This window comes from Pongo pygmaeus, chromosome 19 (assembly GCF_028885625.2).
Source record: "Pongo pygmaeus isolate AG05252 chromosome 19, NHGRI_mPonPyg2-v2.0_pri, whole genome shotgun sequence".
In the NCBI taxonomy this organism is placed as follows: Eukaryota; Metazoa; Chordata; class Mammalia; order Primates; family Hominidae; genus Pongo; species Pongo pygmaeus.
In genome coordinates, this window is record NC_072392.2 from 68482168 (window position 1) to 68498694 (window position 16527).

The 16527-nt window shown below is 47.9% G+C and overlaps 3 protein-coding genes across 6 annotated transcripts in view; 2 read left to right on the forward strand and 1 right to left on the reverse strand.

Moving 5' to 3' along the window:
- Positions 1-2264, forward strand: part of LRRC59 (leucine rich repeat containing 59) — a 16967-nt gene extending 14703 nt beyond the window's left edge. Inside the window, exon 7 of the mRNA XM_054456104.2 lies at positions 226-2264. Coding sequence (XP_054312079.1) covers positions 226-473 — 248 coding nt within the window. The 3' untranslated portion in view covers positions 474-2264. The remainder of the gene's footprint in view (positions 1-225) is intronic.
- Positions 2019-10433, reverse strand: EME1 (essential meiotic structure-specific endonuclease 1). Of its 4 annotated transcripts, none has more exons than XM_054456100.2 (9): positions 10295-10433; positions 7559-8360; positions 7349-7476; positions 4816-4914; positions 4602-4723; positions 4273-4390; positions 3930-4045; positions 3000-3189; positions 2019-2738 (listed from the first exon to the last, which is right to left on the reverse strand). In XM_054456100.2, the coding sequence occupies exons 2-9, from the start codon at positions 8334-8336 to the stop codon at positions 2562-2564; spliced, it is 1728 nt and encodes a 575-aa protein (XP_054312075.2). In that variant the 5' UTR covers positions 8337-8360; positions 10295-10433; the 3' UTR covers positions 2019-2561. The 4 variants fall into 4 exon arrangements, 3 of the variants coding, with proteins under 3 accessions (XP_054312075.2, XP_054312078.2, XP_054312076.2); XM_054456103.2 differs by having other exon boundaries at positions 2043-2738; positions 4273-4429; XR_008494929.2 differs by lacking the exon at positions 2019-2738 and adding an exon at positions 3720-3831 and having other exon boundaries at positions 3056-3189.
- On the forward strand, positions 10295-15716 carry MRPL27 (mitochondrial ribosomal protein L27). Its single transcript, XM_054456105.2, has 4 exons — positions 10295-10441; positions 12991-13122; positions 13478-13545; positions 15285-15716. The coding sequence occupies exons 1-4, from the start codon at positions 10393-10395 to the stop codon at positions 15489-15491; spliced, it is 456 nt and encodes a 151-aa protein (XP_054312080.1). The 5' UTR covers positions 10295-10392; the 3' UTR covers positions 15492-15716.
- The last annotated feature ends 811 nt before the right edge of the window (positions 15717-16527 follow it).

Below are 16527 nucleotides of genomic sequence, written 5' to 3' on the forward strand. Positions count from 1 at the left end.
GAGACACACAGAATGAGTGCCAGTTTCAAACCTACCCCCTTGAGATCCAAGGGAAAAGTTGTTTCTGTTTCGGTCTCTGGAGACATTTTTTCTCTTCAGGGCCTGGGGAGTTTTTGCTTGAGGAAGGAATATAGGTAGATCTGCACGGAGGAGACTAGCAGAGATTGGTATAGAGCAGGTCTCCTCTGACTGAACTTGTTTTGTCTACTGTTACTGTTCCTCCAGAATCTAAGTCTGGCTCCCGTCCCCGCAAGCCACCACCCCGGAAGCACACTCGTTCCTGGGCTGTGCTGAAGCTGCTGCTGCTGCTGCTGCTATTTGGTGTGGCGGGAGGGCTGGTTGCTTGTCGGGTGACAGAGCTGCAGCAGCAGCCCCTCTGCACCAGCGTGAACACCATCTATGACAATGCGGTCCAGGGTCTACGCCGCCATGAGATCCTCCAGTGGGTCCTCCAGACCGACTCTCAGCAGTGAGCTTGTCCCCAGCACACCTGCTGCCTCCCAGCCTTGGAGTTTGGATTCCTATGGAATTGGGTTCTGCTGGACACAACCTCTTTTTAGCATCAGACCTACCTGCCATCATCAAATGGCTGCAGATTGGTACATGAGACCTCCTCTTTGTAGGACTTCTTCATTCCTTAGTCAGGGTTCCCTGGTGGAATGAGGAGAAATGGGAGGTGGCAGGGGGGCGCGGGGGGGCAGTTACCTGCATGCCTAAAGGAGTAGGCTTGGGGGTGGGGAGAGAGAAAACATAGCCTTTTCTAGTTGTTATACAAAGCTGTGTAAAGGCAAGGCTTGTTTGTACTAAATGGTCAGCTGTCACTACATTTATACTTTTGTATGCCACAAACCCTTTCTTTCATTCCTCCCTGGGAATCAGGGTAGATCAGGAGGAACTGGGGGGGACTAGAACACCACACTCAGTAAATCCAGTCTAAACTGGGAGGTAGGGGTATTCCTGTTTTCTTCAGTACCTCAGAGATGTAAGCATGTTAGCAGCCACACAAAATCTCTGGCTATGAAAGGGACTTCATGACCATCCAGTCAAATATGACACTTGCAGACAGAGAAACGGAGGTCTTCCATGACTTGCCTGGTCTCCCAGCTAGTTTGAGGCAAAACTGGATTCCCACTCTGGTATTCTTTCTTCCCTTTACATCATTTTCCCTCCTTTATAATGTCCTGAGAGACTAGCACTCACACCAGAATTGATTATTTCTCAGGCGAAGCATAGACTCTTTCATGGTAGACAGATTTCGTGACTCAGAGATAGAAATCTCTTGCTATCATCAAGTCATGGGCAGCTCCTGTGGAGTCCTGCCCAATTTATGTGGCTTCCTTAAAATGGCAACCGTCCAGGCTCCTTGCCTCAATTTTAGAGCATTAACTCCCTAATTGCCAGTAAGCAAGGAGGTGGATCTCTGCAAACCTACACTGTCTATGACAGCTCTAGTTGTACTTGGTGTGACTAAATACCTCAAAGGCAACCTGCTTTTGCAGGTTTTGAAGTGTCAGCTTCATAAGACACTGAGGTTTAGAATTGTTTGATTCTAGACCATAACTGAAGGGCATAAATGGAAACAGGAAACGAAGGGAAACAAGTAGCATCATGGAGCTGAAAAGTGGTGCATCACCCAATGGCTAGCACAAACAAGGATCGCACTGTCCATTTTCTTGTCTGCTAGATTAAGCATTTTCTTGCCTCCTTTGCTTCATCTTTTCACAACAGCTGGATAGAGGGATCAGAAATGACTGACAACAGCTGGATAGAGGGATCAGAAATGACTGTGTCATGGTGCTCATTCACTGCAAACTCCCAGTTGCAAGCTCCTTGGCTCCCCCGGAGGGAGCAAGAATCTCATAGTTCAGAGACAGAGAGGGCCTTTTAGCCCTAAAGACCTTTTGGATGGGACTGCCACTCATGACTGTCCTGATATTGGAAGAAAGGACTTTGTTAATCTTCTCCCCCATAGCTCTGCTGCGTAGGTCTACACCTTACTCAGAATCACTACACATTCCTTTAGTCTTCCTCCAAGCTCCAGAGCCATTGGTACAAATGCTTTATTGAAACTAAATACATAATACACACAATGAGATGAAGACAATATAGAAGTCCGCATAGTCATCATAATCCCATTCCTTGGCTGGTTGAGGCAGCTCAGTGGCTGAGCCCAGTCAAGCCAACCCGCAGCTTCACTCACGACTTCAAGATTTGATGCTAATTCTTTTGGATTTCTACAGTTATTAAATAAGTGTTTGAGTGGACTGTCTTTGTTCCTTTGTGTTTTGAGGGCTGGCTGGGTAGGAGTGGGGGTGGTTTGTCTGTGGCTAGTGAATTTTTGCCAGGAGAGGAACATTAAATGCCAAAGGTAGGTGGCAGTATTTCAGTCTCTGCCCCAGCTGATAGGCAGAGACCTTCACAAATAATAAGACCCAAGAAAGACTGGGCCTCACCTAAGCTTGTGTTCCAGGAGGTGCTGCCAGTTTCTTCATTGCAGTCAGGCTCTGAGGTTGGGGAGGTGGAAATTTCCAACTTTTCATCCTCATCCCTGAGAGCTAGAATCAGTCAGCACTATCTAAAGAGAGATGTGGCTGTAAAGTGGTCATCTGAAGGTAGATACGCCTGGATAGCTCTGGTCCAACGTGGCGAGAAGTGGATGTCACACCTTCCCCACGGCGCACCTGTATGTCTGCGAGCAAATTCTGGCGTTCTTGCTCCGAAAAACACTGCCGATAAGCCTGGAAGTGGCAGATGACCTCTTAATATGGTGCCATCCATGGTGATCCCTTCTCCATGAGCATGGAGGGTGCTACGCTTGGCTTGGGGCATGAGAACCTGTCCTCCCTCCCTGGGTCAGCATTAGCAACATTGATCTTAGCAGGCCTGCACTGCTGACCTGTGAGGCCTTTGTGGGCCCTCAACAGTTGTCTATGGAAATCTGGGGGCCCACTGAGCCCACAGGCAATGGGCAGTGTCCCCTGAGCCCTGGAGCGGCATACCTGTACCAGGAGCTGTGGGGAGGGATAGGCATTCACAACTGCACTGGCCATTTCCAGGCTGACTCGGTTTAGCTGCTGAATCTGTCTCCTCCAGACTAGTGCGAGTCCCCTGCCAGCACGGTCCACCTTCACCCCTCCAGCCCAGTCACTCTCCACACAGAAGGAGAAGGTAGTTTCATCTCGGAGCTTCCTGCAACAGCGTAGTTGGAGAGCTGTAAGTTGCTCATTACTCTTCTACACCTGTTCCCCTCAAGTGGGAACTGAAAAACCCCCCCACTGACCTTGGAAGAGGTGGGCGCCATGTTACGTCTGGCCTTTTTGTGCCTTTGACAATTTGAGTGCTCACTTTGTTCCCAGGTATAGGGCCAGTTGCTGATTCATTTAAAAACTACATCTAGTCCATTTTAGTAGAAGAAAAGATACCAGATTCTTTGGATATTTGGCAATCTGGAATCTATTTCTGGTTCTTCTAACTGCTAGGAGCTTAGACAAGTCAATCTCTTCAGGCCTCAGTCCCCTCAAGTATAAAATAAGGGACTGGATTATCTCTGAGGTCATTTACTTATTTTAAATTCTGACAATGAACACTTCTTGAACTGAGTAGGCTAAAAATTTGCTTTCCTAGTGCTTGTTACATTGTGATCTGACCTGTAATTAATCCTGGTAACTTGGCCTATGGTAACCTGGCCTATGATATCAGCCTGCAGAACACATACTTACATATAGGCGAAAGGAGAATATTTGAAAAGGGGCTAGGCTTGAGGACTCTTCTCAAGAATCTCCAGTGTGAGGTCAGCTCCTTCTGCCTCAAGCTTGAGAGACAATGGGCTGACTGCAGAGATGAGGGGAAAGGGACATTTGCTTTGACTGCAAGAGCCATGGTAAAGGACAAGGCCCAGCGTGGAGGCTGGACTTGCTGGGGTTACTCACTTGAAGGGCACCTCAGCCACAGCCTTTGTGAATGCGCATGTGAAGTCGGCTAGCTCTTTCCAGCTCTGCACAATTTGAGCCTGGGCTTCTGTGTGTAGCTGCAGATCCACCAATGCCTAGAAACCCAAAAGCAACAATGGACTGGAAGGGTAGGAAGAGACTATCTGCAAGTCACTGTCCACTAAAGCCACACCCCAGCCCCTTGGCTTCCTGTTTGGTACCTTCTCTTAGTCAGTGCCAAGGCAGAAAGCAGTATGCAGCAGGCATTTTATTCTCTTATCAATAGCAAGTCTCAGGTGACCAGTGAGTACCCAGCCCAATTCAGGCAACAGGACGTTCTTACCTCTTCAGCGTCTACCCTGGATACCATGGACCCTATGCTGGCCTCTGGTTGTCTCTGCTGCTTCTCCTTGGTCTGTTTATTTGCTCCCTGTTTCCCTCTTCTTGGAGGATTCTGAGCACTGGTGCAGGGGAGGAAATCAAAGAACAGCAGCTCCAGGCTGAAGTCAGGCAGAAGATACGGAAGAAGACTGGACCAGAGCATCCCCCCGGACTTGTTAGAGATAGACTACCTTGCAGAGTGACCTACATCTGCAATGAATAAACTAAACTCACCCCTCTTGGCCCAAGAGCTGCCCCTTTTAACATGAAATCACCAGGGCAAATCCAAACCTGAAGCATTTCTCCTGATCCACAATCACCAGTGACAGAGCTTTCCCTGCTGTCCTTGCCGTGATGTCAGTTACAAAGCCCTGAAGCGTTTCCTTGCCTTTCATAGTGCTGTCCAGGCTTCCCTGCATGAAGGGGCAGAAATTGCATTAATACTTGCTTCCTAGTAAGAGTCAGCCTTCTGTTCCATGTCCTCCCACCCTCTGGCTCTGCCCACCTGCTTTCCATTGTCGATCATGGACACAAATGCCTCTGCCCGGAGCAACACCAGTACTGTTGGCTCCTCCACCCAGTCCTCTCCGTCCTGCCAAAGTACCTGGAACACAGCACAGGGAGGGAGGTCAGCAGGTATTGAGCACCTGTGAGAGTGGCCCAGGTCTTCTGGGTGAATGAACTAACTCCCACCCCTTATGCATTATCCTTTCTGGAATGAAGTCACTGTGGCAAGAAACAGTGTCGCTGTCCCTCCCAGCCCTCAATCATTCAGTCTTGGTGCCCTGCATCTCAGAGACAGTGAATAAGAAAGGAACATAGCAGCCGGGCGCGGTGACTCACGCCTGTAATCCCAGCACTTTGGGAGGCCGAGGTGGGCAGATCACGAGGTCGGAGATCAAGACCATCCTGGCCAACACGGTAAAACCCCGTCTCTACTAAAAATACAAAAATTAGCTGGGTGTGGCGGCACGTGCCTGTAATCCCAGCTACTTGGGAGGCTGAGGCAGGAGAATTGCTTGAAACTGGGAGGTGGAGGTTGTAGTGAGCCGAGATCATAACACTGCACTCCAACCTGGCAACAGGGCTAGACTCCATCAAAAAAAAAAAAAAAAAAAAAAAAAAAAAAGGAACATAGCAGGCCAGGCACGGTGGCTCACACCTGTAATCCCAATCGCAGCACTTTGGGAGGCCTAGGCAGGTGGATCACCTGAGGTCAGGAGTTCAAGACCAGCCTGGCCAACATGGTGAAACCCCGTCTCTACTAAAAATACAAAAATATTAGCTGGGCGTGGTGGTACACGCCTGTAATCCCAGCTACTTGGGAGGCTGAGGCAGGAGAATCACTTGAACCCAGAAGGCAGAAGCTGCAGTCAGCCGAGACCATGCCATTGTATTCTAGCCTGGGCAGCAGGGTGAAACTCTGTCTCAAAAAAAAAAAAGAAAGAAAGAAAGAAGAAAGGAACATAGCAAGTTGAAAGGGGCTGGGGCCAATTTGTTCTGTACATTTTGAATACGGGAATGGAGGGAAGGGAAACTCTTCCAAAGGATTTAGTACAAGTAAATCACTCTGGCTTTGAGGGTAGATGCTGTGAGCTGAGTGGTCCTTACAAACACATAGGTTTTTTTGTGACAAAGACAAGAATCACAAGGGAAACTTCAGTCTATGAGAGCACCTCCTGTTTATCACAGGTAGGGCATAATCAAAGTCAAGGATGCCTCAAGGCCAACAATCCTCCAGCAGTACAGTATTATGGAGTAATTGGGGAACAGGACTTTGATAGAAAGTTTTCTGATTGGGTCCCTATAAGCAAAGCAAGACCTATATTACAGCAAAGTGTAGGTTGGGGGAGCTCTGGGTTCTCATTCCCGTTGTGATCCTCAACAAGGCTTTTAACGTTTCTGAGCCCCAGTTTCCCCACCTGTGATGTGGGGAGAAGTTCTACCCTATAGGATGACTGATGGAAACACAAGAGACAATGTGGGAGTGCCTTGAGAGGGTAAGCTGCTCTATGAATATAAAGGCTTGCTAATACCCCCAGAGTAAAAAGGGTGGGGAACTGTCCTGTGTTACTGAGAAAGTTATCAGATCCAAAAAAGAAATCAAAGAGAGGAAAAAAAAATCTTTTTTCTTTTTTTATACAAGATGCTTCTGGTGAGATAAAAAAGAATCTTAGTGCCAGGCAAGGTGGCTCACACCTGTAATCGCAGCATTTTGAGAGGCCGAGGCAGGTGGATTGCTTGAGCTCAGGAGTTGAAGACCAGCCTCGGCAACATGGCAAAACCCCGTCTCTACCAAAAATACAAGCTCCACTCTGCGATCTCTACAAAAAACACAGGGCCCACATGTCGTCTGGCTCCCAGCTGGGTGTCACCAGCAGGGACCCGAGGAGAGGACTAGTGGGAAGGAGAAAAGTGAAGTCAGGGTATTTTTCCCCTGGCTCCCTCCCAGTGGGGTCACCTAGGGTTTGCTGTCCCCCTCTATGGCAGCTCATAGCTTCGCTCAAGGTGGTCCTCTCTCCATTTCTCTCTCCTGGATTCTGTTAACCACTCCTTCCCCTCATCCCTTCAGGCATAGGGATGGTAACAGCTATGCCAATGGTTCTCAACCAGGGGTGATTTTTCCCCACAAATGACATCTGGCAGTGTCTGCAGACATTTTTTATTGTCATGACTGAGAGGGGTACATTAGTAGATAGTGGCCAGGAATGCTGCTAAACATTTTGCACATCATAGGACAGCCCCCAAAACAAAGAATTCTCCAATCTAAAATGTCAACAATACTGAGGTCGAAAAACCATAAGTTGTGCTGTTATTACTGTGAGGTACCATGCTGTCACTGGTAGTTTCCTCGTACCCTGCCCATGCCTTGGCAAACAGTCCCTTTATTCAATCTTCTTTTAATTACCCTGAGTTGAATGTGCCATCTGTCTTCCTGCTGGGGCCCTGACTGATAAGTATCCTTTAAAATAAAAGGATATTTATCCTGTAATTGTAAGGGGAGGAGGGGGAGGAAATGTCAGCCAGAAAACCCCTACCTCAGACGGCCCAGCCCTTCTCCTCCAAGTGACACTGCAAGGCACAGCCTGCGCCTCAATCACACAGCGGCACTCCATGGACTGCAGTGCTCCTAGGAGCTGGCCCCCACCTTCCATCTGTAAAAGCACTGCAACAGATGGAAAAGGGACTGTCAGTGGGTGGTCCAGAAAGCAGATAACTCAGCACAGGACAAAGACACATGTGAGGACCTGGATCCAGCACTACAATGATGTGTTTTAAGCATTCCTCTGGCCTCTGGGCTTTCATCCTGGCAACCAGTGCTGCATTCTTTCTTTCCTGTCTTCTCAGGGTGCTTTCCTTCTGCCTTGCTTGTCTCTGCTGCCGGCATCCGTGTGAGCCTCTTCCCTGGACCTTCTGACTCCGCTTGGTTTTCTTCTGGGGTGGAAGGATGTCAGAATTTGTTTTAGTTACTGCCAAGCTGCTGCTCTGGCCAGGGCAGGTAGACAGGCAGGCTGGAAGCTGACGGCATGGATCTAAGATCAGGTCCTTGTTATCTGCTGCACTCCTCTCTAGGGTATCATGGAGGGGAACTTCAGGGATCTTTGGAAAGGGCTGCTTTTTCCAGTCACATGACGCACCTTCATTATTTTGATGATCCAAAACACTTTTAATTGGGGAGCTAGAGTCCTCAGGGCTCAGTTGCTTGTGGGTCAGAAACTTACATTTAAGCCTTTGAGCCAGAGGAATAAATTCTTCTTCATCTTCACTTCCACTGCTTAGCAACCTGACTGGCTGTGTTTGTGTGACAGTTTCAGCTATGTCTGGGACAGGTGGTGAAAGTAACCCTGGTGCTGGAGGACAGGAGGCTTCACAATCTGAGATGTCAACCACTACAATCTTCTCTTCCCTTTCAGGCTGTCTCCTCTTTGTTGAAGATGGTTCCTTCTTCAGAAAGGCAAATGTTGGCAACTCCTCAGAGTCACTATCACCAGAATCCAGTGAGGGTGATGACTTCTTCAGAGCCATCAGTATGTGCTATCAAATAATTCCCTAAAAGGAAAAGAGACATACAACACAGACTGGAGCATTCAATTCAGTCCACTAGCTGTGTTCCATAGCCAGGCTTTATGACATAAATATAAGATATAGAGAATACAGAAACAGAGAAATATGACATGGCCCCAACACATTCAATCTGGAACTCTAACTCCTGGTAATCTAACAGGAATCCTCCTCAAATTCTTTCCAGGTCAAGCTGAAGCATAAACAAAGTAGAGTTACCATTACAAAATTTTAATGGGGGGAGGTGGTAACAAGATTTAACACCTCCAACCCCTTGTTGATCTTCACGTTTGAAATGGAGATGTCAAAAGTTATTCTTTTTTTTTTTTTTGAGATGGAGTCTCACTCTGGCACCCAGGTTGGAGTGCAGTGGCACAATCTTGGCTCACTGCAACCTCACTCCCAGGTTCAAGCGATTCTCCTGCCTCAGCCTAGCTGGGATTACAGGCGCTGTAGCTGGGATTACAGGCGCCCACCACCACACCTGGCTAATTTTTGTATTTTTAGTAGAGACGGGTTTTCATCATGTTCACCAGGCTAGTCTTGAACTCCTGACCTCAAGTGATCCGCCCGCCTTGGCCTCCCAAAGTGCTGAGATTACAGGCGTGAACCACTGCACCTGGCCAAAAACTGTTCTTTTTAAAAATTGAGATATAGGCTGGGCATGGTAGCTCATGCCTATAATCCCAGCACTTTGCGAGGCCAAAGCAGAAGGATTACTTGAGCCCAGGAGTTCGAGAACAGCCTGGGCAACATAGTGAGAACTCGTCTCTACAAAAAAATACAAAAATTAGCTGGATATGGTGGCTCACACCTGTAGTCCCAGATACTCAGGAGGCTGAGGTGGGAGGATTGCTTGAGCCTGGGAGGTCAAGGCTGCAGTGAGCTGTGATTGTACCACTGCACTCCAGCCCGGGTGACAGAGTGAGAGCCTGCTTCAAAAGAAAAATAAATAAAATAAAAATAAAAATAGAGATAATTTGCACAGCATAATATCCTTTTAAAAGTGTACGTTCAGTAGATTTTAGTATATTCACAATGTTGTGCACCCGTCACCACTATCTTTATCACCTCAAAAAGAATTCCTGCAGCCATTAAGCAGTCACTGTCCATTCACTCCCTCTCCCCAGCTCCTGGCAACCATAAATCTGTCTCTATGCATTTGCCTATTCTGGATATTTCATATAAATAGAATCATACACTATGTGGCCTTTTGTGACTGACTTTTTTCACTCAGCATGTTTTCAAGGTTTATCTATGATGTAGCCTGTATCAGTAGTTAATTGCTTTTCATGACTGAATAATATTCCACTGTATGGATATGCTACATTTTGTTTATCCATTCATCACTTGGACATTTAATTTGTTTCCTTTTTTTGGCTATTATGAATAATGCTGCTATGAACACTGACGTACAAGCTTTTGTGGGGGTATGTTTTCAAATCCCTTTCGTGTATATACCTAGGAGTAGAATTGCTGGGTCATATGCAAAGCTAATCATTTCTTGAACATTTACTAACACTGTAGGTATGACCCAGGAGGAGACATGTAACCTGCCTAGGCCTCAGTTTCTTCCTTAGTAAAACAGGGATGATAACAGCACCCATTTTATAAGGTAGGGAGAATTAAATAAAATAATGCATCCACCGCGCTTAGTACAGCATCTGGCACACAGCTGGCTAAGTAGAGTAAGTTAAATGACTAGGGAGGGGGCCTCATCTCTGACCCTTCGCTGGGCCTCCGTTGACATCTGCAAATCAGGGGAGTGGGACAAGCGGGCCCCTGCCCGACAAGCTCTGCGCCTGTCAGGCTGGCGGTCCGCTGCAGAGGCTCCTGTACACCCTAGCCACCAAGACTCTGCAGAGCGGTGCTCAGGAGGGAAGCCCTGCCCAATCCGCAGGCCTGCGACCGGGGACGCTCACCTGCAACTTCTCCAGCCACTCTTCCAACTGCCACGCAGGGCCCGGAAGTAGATCTCTTGATAGCGGAACTAGAAACTTTTCGAGACCGGAAGTGAGTGATGGCAAGCATGGCGTCGGTGGTGCTGGCGCTGAGGACCCGGACAGCCGGTAATGGGACGCAGTAGTCAGAGCGGGGCGAGGCGGAGAGGCAGAGTGGAGCTCCAGCAGGGAGGGAAGGAGGTGACACTGATCCCCGCGGAGGACCTTGGATGCGAGGGGAAGTGTGTGGGGTACTCCAGGTTTGAGGGACGGTGTCGCTGGTCACGTGACACATCCTGGGTGGCGCCGTGAGTGAGGGCATTTGAAGAGCACTTGTCTTTCTCCTGCCTCAGCACACGAACGGGTTCCTTGGCGGTTGGAGGTTTGGGTGGATCCTTTCTCTGTAGAAGTATTAGTAACATTGGCACATTGGGGCTGAAAAAATTAATCTATTTATTCAGCAGATTGAGGTCTTTGTGCTAGACACGGCGGTAGGTGTTCGGAAAATCAGCAGAAAACGTGAAGACGTGGCTTCTAGCCCCCGAACGGTTCTCTCTGGTGCATAAGCCAATAAATGAACATATAAAGTAGTTGCAGACTGGCAAGTGCTGTGAAGAAAGAAAATGTGTGTCTGTGTGTGTGTCTTTTTTTAGATTGGACGGTGAAGGAAGGCTTCTGAGGAGATAACATTTAAGACCTAAAGAATGACAGGAGGCGGGGCGTGATGGCTCATGCCTGTAGTCCCAACACTTTGGGAGGCCGAGGTGGGCGGATCGCTTGAGCCCAGGAGTTCAAGACCAACTGGGCAACATGGCAAAACCCCATCTCTACAAAAAATACAAAAATTAGCTGGCTGTAGTGGCGCTTGCCTGTGATCTCAGATACTCAGGAGGTTGAAGTGGGAGGATCACCTGAGCTCGGGAGGTCGAGGCTGCAGTGAGCTATGTTCATACCACTGCACTCCAGTCTGGTGACAGAATGGGGCCCTATCCCCTCCCCCCCCCAAAAAAGAATGACAGGAGACCTAGCCCTGTGTAGAGTGAGGGACAGGAGAGTGACTTGAGCCAGTTTTACATTTTGAGAAGCAAACTATTGCTCTTATGTAAATTTAAAGGGGATAGGAGTGGAAATGAGGAAATCAAATGGAAAGTCGTAATAGCCCTGAGGAGAGATGATTTAGCCAAGATGTTTGTGGTGGCAGTGAACTTGGAGGAAAACGGATGAATTTGAGATCTGTTTTGGAGTTAGCATACACAGAGCTTGCTGGTGAACTGAATATGTGAGGTCAGCAAAGAGAAGGAATCCCCAATGACTCTGGTTTCTGCTTAAGCAACTGGATGAATGGTAGCACCATTTACTTTGAGGAGGAGGATGGGGAGTAAGGTGAAGAGCAAAGATTTGTGAGTGAGATAATGTAAGTAAAGTAAAAGCCCAGCTCCTGAGCTTAGTAAGTATGTAAATGAATGAGTAGATGTTTAAAGGTAGGTAGATCCTGGCGCCGGGCATGTTTTAACACGTTGTCTTTCTGAGTCCTTATCTCTGGTCCTTTGCCCCAGCTAGTCTCTGGTGTCATGGAAATGTCAGAAACCCAGGCTTCAGGAACTCTGAACGTATAGGCTCCAGAGACCCACAAGGCTTCTCTAAAGACACTGGCATGGACCTTAAATCATGGCTGTGTCTGGAGACCTGCAGGCAAGGAGTTGCACCCCTAGGCTTGTCATACAGCAAGGGACTACCATCTTAGTATGAATTTTAGTTCATTTTACTTCTTCAAATGAATGCTGTTGAGCACTTTGGAATGAGTATGGAGAGGTCAGATTAACAAGGGCAGTGTGTGGGTCATGGTTGGGCCTCTGCTTGATGTGCTTTGAGAAGAAAGGGCCCAGCCTTCTGAAATGGCCAGGACCCTGTGGGAGCCACCTTTAGGCCAGCTATCCTTTTGGTTTACTAGTATTTGGTGAGCAGTGGATGAGTGGACAGCTGAGAAAGTCGTGGGTGAGGCCTGTAATCCCAACACTTTGGGATCACCTGAGGTCAGGAGTTCGAGACCAGCCTGGCTAACATGGTGAAACCCCGTTTCTACTAAAAATACAAAAAAGTAGCTGGGCGTGGTGGCGTACACCTGTAATCCCAGCTACTTGGGAGGCTGAGGCAGGAGAGTCTCTGGAACCCGGGAGGCGGAGTTTGCAGGGAGCCAGGACTATGCCATTGCACTCCAGCTTGGGCAACAAGAGCGAAACTCCGTCTTTAAAAAAAAAGAAAAAAAAAAAAAGAAAGTCGTGGGTGAGCCTGAAACAGAAGCCTTTCTGGATGTGCTGGGCTCCCCAAGTCTGTTCTGGCCCCTCCGTGGTGCATGAGGGTGAGTGAGTCTCTGAAGCAGGCAGCTCTGTGGTGTCCATTTCTCCTCAGCACATTTAGACTGAATGTGTCAGGACCCAGAACACATGATGTTTATTTTTTTCCATTTGTGTTTCACTGCTCCCCCGCTCCCTCCCCCAAAAGGAGAAAGCCAAGGACTTGCAGGTATTCCCTGAGAACTAATACACTCAGTGGCACTTCTGCTCCCCTGACACATCTTTCTCATCTCCCCACCGCCTCTCACCTATCAGCATGTGGCCCATTGAGGCAGAAATAGTTTGAGCCTGTCTGTCTGAACAGTGTTTCTGTTTTCTCTGCAGTTACATCCTTGCTAAGCCCCACTCTGGCTACAGCTCTTGCTGTCAGATATGCATCCAAGAAGTCGGGTGGTAGCTCCAAAAACCTCGGTGGAAAGTCATCAGGCAGACGCCAAGGCATTAAGAAAATGGAAGGTGAGGATGTGCCTTGGCTTCCCTTTCCTAGCTGCACCCTGTCCTCGTGTTCCTTAGGAGAGCAGAAGAACCCTGAGTGTGCCTGGCCGTGTTCTTCCTCACCATCATAATTGGCTCCAGTTGAAAGGAACAGATAAGACCTGAGGAAGGGTCATCGAGTGGGTGGGTGTGAGCCATAACCATGCAATTAGAGACAAGAGCTGCTGGGTGGCAGATGCTGCGCTGCTTGTGTTGGACTGTCTGGGAGTTGATTTTGGCCAGGGGCAGGCTTGGAGGTTGGTGTGCAGCATTTGGGCCGTCATGTTTTCTTGGTAGTTTGCTATGCTGCCCCAGTCACTGTGGACTTCTCTTCTAGGTCACTATGTTCATGCTGGGAACATCATTGCAACACAGCGCCATTTCCGCTGGCACCCAGGTGCCCATGTGAGTTGCTCCGTTGCTGCCCCCCTTTTTCCTTTTCTAGGATGAACTCTCCTTACCCCTAAGCATGGTAATAACAGTTGCATGTACTGAGTGTTTACCAAATGGCAAGCATTGTGCTGATTCCCATGCCTACCCGATCTCATTTCTTCCTTACCATATCCCTGTGAGTAAGGTGAAATGCCATTTTATAGTTGAAATGCCAGAGACCTAGAGGGGTGGAAGGAGCAAGTGACTGCTGGGATTTGCACCAGGTCTGCCTAACTCCCAGATCACTATGATTTGCCTTGGTGTTGCATTGGCCTGGTATTCTTGGTTCTCCTTTCTAACCCTCAGTTCTTGGAGGACAAGATACCTGGTGATTTAAAATATTATTTTAGTCTTGGGAAACTAATTTCAATTTATTAGTTTTTCATTATGTCTAAGACTTCTTCCTTTGTATAAACTTACTTGCAGATGGTTGAAAGATAGCTTGAATTTAATGAAATACAATTCAGTGTGCCAGAAATTAGGTTCATACCAGGTGGGGATTTCAGTTTCAGCAAGTTGGCATCATTTTTATAGGTAGGACAGTTCTTTGTTACAGAGACATAATGACACTGTACTCTTCACATTATTTTAAATATTAGTTGCCTTTGTAAACAGTTTCCCCTCCCCCACCCCTTTTTCGATAATTTTAGTAGGTACAAAAAGGTTGATAGTAACCTGTATTTATTTCAAAGATAATAATTTGTATGTGAATTGATTATGTATGTAGTAGCTTTATCTTTTAGAACTGAAGACATTAGATGTGTAGCTATGTCAACAATAACAATCAAAGCTAACACATTTTGAGCTAGACAGTATTCTAGGCCCTTTATGATTGTTGAGCATTAATCCTCAAAATGACCCTGTAAAATAGTTAATATTATCACCATTTGACAGATGAAGAAATAGAGGCACAGTGAAGTAACTTGCCTAAGACCACACAGGAGTAAGTAGCAGTGCTGGTATTTGAACCAGGCATCCTGGCTCCAGAGCCTATTCTTTTAATCAGAGAGACAGAGAATAATGCTGGACTACCTGGGTAAAATTTGCCACACACCCAGCCTGAAGTTCTAAAAGAAAAAGCTAAAAAATATGGTTAAAAACTATATACAACACAGTTTAACCTCTCTGCTTCATATTTCACATCTGAAAAATGGCGTTGGAAATAATACCTCTTTCACTAGGTGAGAATTAAATGACTTAATGTGTATTAAAGGGCTTACATGGGTATTAGCTAATGCAGTAGTATGATTGTTTTATTAGCATATGCATTATCCATATAGCTTTGGTCTATATTTTCCATAGAGCCTAAACTTTATAGATCACTATCTAAATGAAAATTTACATCAAACTAGTGTTTTAATGTGACAGTTCTAGTGTTGTTTAAGTCTAAGTGAAGATTTAGGGCATCTTCCTGGGTTTTGGGATTTGTCCAATGTGGCTTCTGACCAGCTGCATAGACATGGCTCCAGGTAACAGCCCCTGGGACTGAGCAGTAGCCTATGTTGGCTGTTGGAGCTTTCTTTCCCCTCATTTGTTATGAATCAATAAAGAAGCAGAAGGTTTGGACGTGCCAGCCAGTGGGAAAGGGAACCTGAGATGGAGCTCTCTGATCCCCCCTTTGGCCCCAGGGCCTGGCTCTGTGTGAGAAGTCTGTCCCAAAGTTCTGGGACGGACCACCTCGCTGACCAGCTGACCAGGTCTGTGTGTTGCAGGTGGGTCTTGGGAAGAATAAATGTCTGTATGCCCTGGAAGAGGGGATAGTCCGCTACACTAAGGAGGTCTACGTGCCTCATCCCAGAAACACGGAGGCTGTGGATCTGATCACCAGGCTGCCCAAGGGTGCTGTGCTCTACAAGACTTTTGTCCACGTGGTTCCTGCCAAGCCTGAGGGCACCTTCAAACTGGTAGCTATGCTTTGATGTCCTGTTGAGGCCATCGGACAGAGACTGGAGCCCAGGTGACAGGAGATGGTGATACCAGAAGTCAAGGGTTGGGGTGGCGACACGGCCTCCCGAGGAAGAGGTCTGCTTGATGGTGACTCTGCAGGAGACTCTGAAGTGACTGCTGGGAAACCCTTTGGGAGACCTGACCTGGGGCCAAAAATAAAATGAGCCAGCGTCATGAACGCATGCTATTTAGGGACACACCTGGATGGAACTGCCTAGTGATCTGTTGGTCCTTACCCAGGTTCTCTAGTGCACACCAAGGGGGAGCCTCAAAGCAGGAAAGAACATATCTGAGTGAGGAAATGAGAAGGGGGGGACTTTGTAGGAGGGACTTGCTTTGGCACTGTCCTCCAGAGGGGGAGGAGGGGAGCTTGTGCTTGAGGGTGTCATTGCTGCTTCCCCTCTTAGATCCCAGAAAAGGCCAGGGGCTGGGCCCTGGGAGGAGGGGTGGGGCCAGCCAGTAAAGGAAGCAACACAGTCATGTTCTCCTGTAGCCACATTCAAAGGGAGCTGGGGCTGCAGCCCCAGAGGGGGCCACAGGAAACCCTCTTCCCTGCCTGTCCAGGTCTAGGGCAGAGAGAGAGCTTGTGGGATGGCAGGAGATGCTTCTGAGAGGCTCAGTCAGGCCCCAACTGCCCTGGACTACCGAGGTCTTTCCAGTGGTAGGGCAGAGTAGGTAACAAATGGCTTCTTCCCGCTCACCTGAAGAGGTAGGTGCACCAAGCCCACATTCTCTTCTCGTTCTTGATTTATCTCAAATGATAAACAGTAGCAAAGAATCTGGCTTCAGGAATACTCGGTGAGGGCTTAGAGTGCGCTGGGGTCAGGCCACTCTATTGTCGTCCCAGCCAGGACCTTTAGAGGCTTGGCTTTGAGTGGAGGGGCCGGGAAGAAAATCTCATTTTGGATGGTCATTCCTGGCTGTTGGAGGTAGGTGGTGTTGGCTGCAGCCCCAGAGAGGGGCCTGTTGGGTCCAGTGGCTTCCTTTCAGGGACTCTACTCTGCCCTG

Coding starts and splice junctions, on each gene's coding strand:
- EME1 (XM_054456103.2), bottom strand. CDS start 8,336: ATGGCTCTGAAGAAGTCATCACCCTCACTGGATTCTGGTGATAGTGAC. Junction 4,046..4,272: donor CCAGGGTAGACGCTGAAGAG/GTAAGAACGTCC, acceptor TTGGGTTTCTAG/GCATTGGTGGATCTGCAGCT. Junction 3,190..3,929: donor GTGGCTGAGGTGCCCTTCAA/GTGAGTAACCCC, acceptor ACGCTGTTGCAG/GAAGCTCCGAGATGAAACTA.
- MRPL27 (XM_054456105.2), top strand. CDS start 10,393: ATGGCAAGCATGGCGTCGGTGGTGCTGGCGCTGAGGACCCGGACAGCC. Junction 13,123..13,477: donor AGGCATTAAGAAAATGGAAG/GTGAGGATGTGC, acceptor CTTCTCTTCTAG/GTCACTATGTTCATGCTGGG. Junction 13,546..15,284: donor GCTGGCACCCAGGTGCCCAT/GTGAGTTGCTCC, acceptor TGTGTGTTGCAG/GTGGGTCTTGGGAAGAATAA.